Genomic DNA, 6000 nt, shown 5'->3' with positions numbered 1-6000 from the left:
CCTTTCCCTTTCCTCTCCCTCCCCTTTCCCTTCCCTTTCCCTTTCCTCTCCCTCCCCTTTCCCTTCCCTTTCCCTTTCCTCTCCCTTCCCTTTCCCTTCCCTTTCCCTTTCCTCTCCCTTCCCTTTCCCTTCCCTTTCCCTTTCCTCTCCCTTCCCTTTCCCTTTCCTTTCCCGATCCTTGCCTTCCCCTTTCCCTTCCCTTTCCCATTCCTTTCCCTTCCCTTTCCCTTTCCTTGTCATAGGTCCTGCATTGCATTTGGCTTGTCTTTTTACTCTCCTATAATCTAGAAACATTCTTCAGATTTTGTGTGTGTATGTGCCTTTTTGGTCTTGGCTTAAACGAAGAATTAAGACCAATGGTCTTATTGAATGTACCATAGTTTAGATTTGTTCTCTGATCATTTCTTCGTGATTAGATTTTCCCATTGTCTTGAACCCACTCAGTCTTTCATCACCAGTGTTCTGCAGTTACTGTGATCTCCAACTTACCCAACCAGTGGTTATTGTCCACTCGTGTTTCAGCTGCCCTCACAGAAGCCTTTGGCACACTTGATCTCTTCTCTTTGAAATGCTCTCTTCCCTTGGCTTCCAGGATAACTCTCTCCTCTGCCCACCTTACATCTGTTCCTCCTCAGTCTCCTTTCCTGTTTCCCCTTCATCTTAAAGGCTTCTGTAAATTTCCCTCTAAAGCACTGGTTTGGGTGCATCCTGCAAATTTTGGTATGTAGTGATTTCATTTTTTTTTCAAAGTGGGGGCTTTTTGTTTTGCTTTGATGTACCATTGAGCAATTCCAGGACTTCTGTGCCCAGGGTGGCTCTAGGGTAGATGGGATCAAGGCCAAGGGTTTGCTGCAGTCATTTAAGGGAGTCTTTGCCAAGTGGTGTTAGGAACTGTTCAAAAATTTCATAGAATCTCGATTAGGTATGTATCAGAATTTTTTTTTAAGGGATGTTGGGGAACATGAAGATTTTGAAAGAAGCCCTCTAGGTTATTCTGACCATCACTCAGTATCTTAAGAGTCTCTAGTTTATACTTTGAAGCCTATTTCTTGATTCATTTCTAGGGTGAGAACCCCAAGACTTCAATTTTAGGTCTCCTTGTTCTTCAGCATCTTCTCGTGCCTCAGTTTCCTCGAGCGTGGGTTTGTTCTGCAGATACACGTTTTTTAGGCTTATTGAGTGTTCCAGGGTCTGTGATTGGTGCTAAGCAGCGCTGAGGTCACTGTGCAAACAACTGTTTACACGTAGCAAAATCCCTGAGAGAGCAAGAAGGAACATGGCCTTGCTCACTACAGCCTGGCTGTCGGCTCTATACTTGGGAAGTGTGCCCCGAGTGAGGGCACATTCCTGGGAGTGGGATCTTTCTCTTTCAGGTGTGGAGCCAGAGCCTTTTGAAGTTGGAGACCACCTGATTGAGGCTAGTGGGAAACTTCACCTGCTGGACAAGCTGCTGGGATTCCTGCATCCCAGGTAGGGGACAGGTTCACATATTCTGCTCACAGCTAGTGACTGTTAAAACTCGAATAATGGGGCTCACTGATCTGTTGGGTTATTTTTTTTTTCAAGATCCTGATTCAGATTCTAATTTCCCTGTGACTACACTCCTCCCCTGATTCCATCCCTTTTAGGTAGGCAAAATTACTCAACTTAGGAATGTGCAAGTTAACTAATTGCACATCTTACTATATTTTACCAGCTCTGATGTATTTACCATAAGTGTGTTAGAATTGGAGAAGGACCCATAAATACTTTCTGCCCAACTTTTTCATTTCATAGACTCAGAAAGGTTATGTGACTTGTCCATGGTCACAAAGCCAGCAAATGGCGGAGATGAGATTAGAATTGAGGCCTCAACTTCACACTCTGTGCGTTTCCTACTCACTTGGGGCTAGAGTTTTAAGAGTCTCCGTAATTGTTCCTCTTACACTTGTTGCAAGCTCAGATTAAATTCATTTGCATAATGAGTATGTATTTTCACAGTACTATTCTGCTTTGTTTATGCAAATTAAAAATAATGGCTGGTATGTTTGACTTTGTTCTTGACTCAGTCCGTCATTTGGGCCCCTTCTTTCCTCTCTCCACTTCCTGTACATCAATTTGTCATATCATGGGAGATGAGACATCGCTGCCCCTTGCTTCTCTAAAGTGTTACTTCTCAGACTTTTCAAGCAATATAGCTGTAGATGAGAGGATAGTGACTTCACACTCCCTCATAGAGAATAACTGAATATGGCTGACTATAAGCTTTTCAGGGTCTGCAGTTTTTCTTGGGTTTTTTGGTATGTTTGAATTTTACTCTTAACATATCTTACTGATATTGTTGTTAAGATGATAACCTGTATTTCTTTCCATTGAGCAAATTGACATTCCAGAAGGAGGCACCTTGTTTACTCTAGAGCAGGGGTCCTCAAACTTTTTAAACGGGCCAGTTCACTGTCCTTCAGACCATTGGAAGGCCGGACTGTGGGCCCCAGGACGAGTCGGCTGCTAAGCAAGACAGGCAGTGGCGGCAAAAACACCCGGCAGGCCGGATAAATGTCCTGGGCAGGCCGCATGTGGCCCACGGGCTGTAGTTTGAGGACACCTGCTCTAGAGCTTCTTATACCCTCTGGTGCATTGACACGTGCCCCTGGGAATATTTCCACTCCAGTTTGAGGACCCCTACTTTGAAGGATATAGCTACATGTGGAGATGTATTCTTACATAGAGCATTTAGGGTTTCTGAAGAAGTCTATATAAATGTTATACATTTATATTTCTACTTCTGTGACATTTATATTTCTACTTTACTCCATAAACTTGCATAATGTATTCTTTGGTAAGTTTTGCCTCAGGGAAGCTCACCTTAAATACTACTAGAGTTGGCAGCTTTTCCTTTTTTCCTTTTTCTTGCCAGGGGCCATCGGGTTTTACTTTTCTCCCAGATGACCCAGATGTTGGATATTCTCCAAGACTATATGGATTACAGAGGTGACACCGTTGGCCACTACGTTACCTAAGTCATTTTTAGACTTAACAGTTCCATTGGGTCCATGAAGAGTCATACAGGGTGTGGGAATGTTACAAGGAAAGGCAGTAGGAGAATGTTATTCAGAACCCAAAGATCAAAAGTGCAGAGTGGAGAGTGGGTCTGAAGGCAAGGATTGTGGGCAGGGGAGAGGCATATGGGCACAATACCCATGCTCCTATTATTTATGTGACTTAATATTGTGAGCAAATGTTGTGGAAATGTGGAGTGATTTTGAAAATACATGATAAAGTTTCGGTGACTAGAGCTGTTAGTGTCTCATAACATTCACCTCAGTGACTGTGTACTTAGAATCAGTAAAAAAGATGAATATTATAATAAACAGATTACACAAATCAGAGAAAAGGTTAACATCAATTTTTTCTACATAGACAATAGAGAATGTAGGTTAGGTTACTACCTGGAAGCTCCATTTAATGTATAGTAATACTTATGTGGGATGATGGGAAAAGACAGTGACACAGGGATGATCTTGAGCCTAGTGGTGAAGAAGTATCAGCTCTAGATCTTAGAATTTAAAAAATTAGTCCAAGGTGGGTCTCCCAGATCCGCTTGATGCCCCCTACACACTATAGGACACCTGGTCCAGGGGGCACTTTCAGAAATTCCATTGGCCTACTGGGAAGATGCACGAGCCGGGCTGGAGCGTACAGCTCCCCTTCCTGACATGGGAGCCAGGGAACTGGCAGAGCGTCCTACCTAGAGCCTCACTGAAAGGCAGATCTGCGCCATCAGGCAGGCTCACTCACCTGCTCTGAGTGCTTGTCTGACTACTTGCATAAAGAGTTGGGCCTCACAAAACTAGAAATCACCACATGGTGTGGACATTCAGGGCTGCTTGGCAATAGTTAAAATTGAGTCTTAACTCCATAAATGCCAAAGACCCCAAGGGCATGTAGTTGAAAACCCCAGAGGAGTGTGTTATGGTGAATTCTTATTTTAAATGATAAATTATCCCTGTACATTTAAATTTTTCCCGTGGGATTTACTGAATGTAGGGCCTTGTCTATGTGTGGTTAGGGACAAAATTACATTTATATTTGGGTTGACTTAATTTTTTGTTCTCCAGAGAGTGCTTGAAGATTTCTCTTTTTCTTTCTCTGTGTAAAGGCTACAGCTATGAGCGCGTGGATGGTTCCGTGAGAGGAGAAGAGAGACATTTGGCCATTAAGAACTTTGGTCAGCAGCCTGTTTTCATTTTTCTTCTGAGCACCAGGGCAGGTAGGCCATATGGGCATTGAGGAAAGCAGACAAATGGGGTGATGATCCCTGCCATTAGTACATTTTCCTTAATTCTCTGAAAGGTGAAGTTATCACTGAGGTGTGTAAAACAGGGGGAATCGAGGTAGTTGGTGTAGTTTATCAGGACACTGGACTTCTGGCATGGGGCTCTTTCCTAACCAACCTGTCCAAGCTACAGGTCTTATCAAAGGGGTGAGACTGAAACTTGGCGGTGGATGGAAAGTAAAACTTGTTTTGTTTGTCAAAACAAACTAGAATTTGACTTGGCAGTATCCCAAAAGATTTCGATTTCTGTGATTTTCTGGAAAGTTGTATTTATATTCAATGGAGTTCTCCTTCCTGACTATGTATTTGGGAAATATGATATGTCTGCCACTTGCCCTTCCTCCTCTAGAGTAGTGTTGTCAAAGCTTAGCAGAAATCAAGTTGTTTAAAAAATGTGATTATATTGAAACTGCCAGCTTTTTAGTTACGAGATTTTCTACATATGACTTAAGTCATAAATACGGCATTTGTAGTGTTTTGCCAGTTACAGAGTGCGTTCACACACAATTTGAAGTCAGCTCTTGGAGAGGATATTATTCACTTAAACTAGAGCAAGCTGACCTTAAATTAGTTTTGAACTCATAAAAATCTTAGTTTTCATTATCTTATTTTTTATAGACCTAAATGTTGATGGAGGTAGCATGTGAATTGATAGGATACATGTAGGAACATGAAAGGGATGTATGTCCTCTGTTAAAGACAGATCAACATTTTTATAAAAAGAGAATTCAATATTATTTAAAGTAAGTTTTGTAAATCTGGTACTAGAAGGGTATGTCAAAGAAGGGTGAGATATAATCCTTGACTATAAGGAAATTATTTCACCTGTGTATATCCTTTCTTCCTAATAAAATAATAATATAAGACGTAGTCAGATGTATTTGTCCTCACTTCTTCCTATGATCATAGACCACTTAACTCACGTGATCAGTTGATTAGCCCTAAAACCAGGAATAAAATCTTCAGAGAAGCTGGAATGATCAGGGCAAACACAATGTCATTGCTGGAAAACAGTTCCATTTATGCTTTAATAATTTCACCAATCTTCATATTCAGAAAGCAGCATTGTGTTTGAAATGTCTTAATTTAGGAGGAAGGACATCTCTGCTTTTCAGTTAATCTCTTTGAAGGATTCAAAGGAGCTCTTTCAGGAGCTGAAGCAGACCTGGATAGCGGCCTTCTCCATACACTGTCATGTTTGCTGTCACAGTTTGGCTGTGGTTTTGCAGCATTGTCATTTATTTAACAGATTTCCCTCCAACTTTCAAATATTTCTGTGATTGACTCCTGTGACCACCAGATGGCAGTGTTAGCTCATGAATATCTTCTGAACAAGTGCAGATATATATTTTATTTATAATATAAAATCATCACCCCTCAGTGAACTCAGACAACCTTAACTCAGTAGTTTTTTATGGAACACATTTTTAATGGTATAGAGGTTAAATGCACAGGCTGTGGACTCAAACCATATGGGAAGGAATCCTGACTCTTTCATCTTCTAGCTGTGCAACCTCAGATAAGTACTTCAGTTTCTCTGTGCTTCCATCTCAACGTCTATAAAATGGGGATAATTATAGTAACTACTGGTAGGGTTGTTGTGAGGGTTACAGGAGTTAATATCTGTGAAGTGCTTAGAACAATGCCTGCCAAGTATGAAGCATGGCCTTAATGTGGCTCCCATT

The 6000-nt window shown here is 41.5% G+C and overlaps 1 protein-coding gene across 2 annotated transcripts in view; it reads left to right on the top strand.

Moving 5' to 3' along the window:
* CHD1L (chromodomain helicase DNA binding protein 1 like) overlaps positions 1–6000 on the top strand; it is a 46299-nt gene that overhangs the window by 18444 nt on the left and 21855 nt on the right. For both annotated transcript variants that reach the window (XR_001161461.2, XM_003793797.3), the window contains exons 10-12: positions 1374–1470; positions 2897–2970; positions 4139–4249. Coding sequence is in view for 1 of the 2 variants with exons in the window: in XM_003793797.3 (XP_003793845.1) it covers positions 1374–1470; positions 2897–2970; positions 4139–4249 (282 nt within the window). In the remaining variant the exon portion in view is untranslated. The remainder of the gene's footprint in view (positions 1–1373; positions 1471–2896; positions 2971–4138; positions 4250–6000) is intronic.

This window comes from Otolemur garnettii, unplaced genomic scaffold (assembly GCF_000181295.1).
Source record: "Otolemur garnettii isolate 467f Iridium unplaced genomic scaffold, OtoGar3 scaffold00073, whole genome shotgun sequence".
Lineage (NCBI taxonomy): Eukaryota > Metazoa > Chordata > Mammalia > Primates > Galagidae > Otolemur > Otolemur garnettii.
The sequence above is the reverse complement of the archived record's forward strand: the minus strand, read 5'-3'. Positions and strand labels throughout refer to the sequence as shown.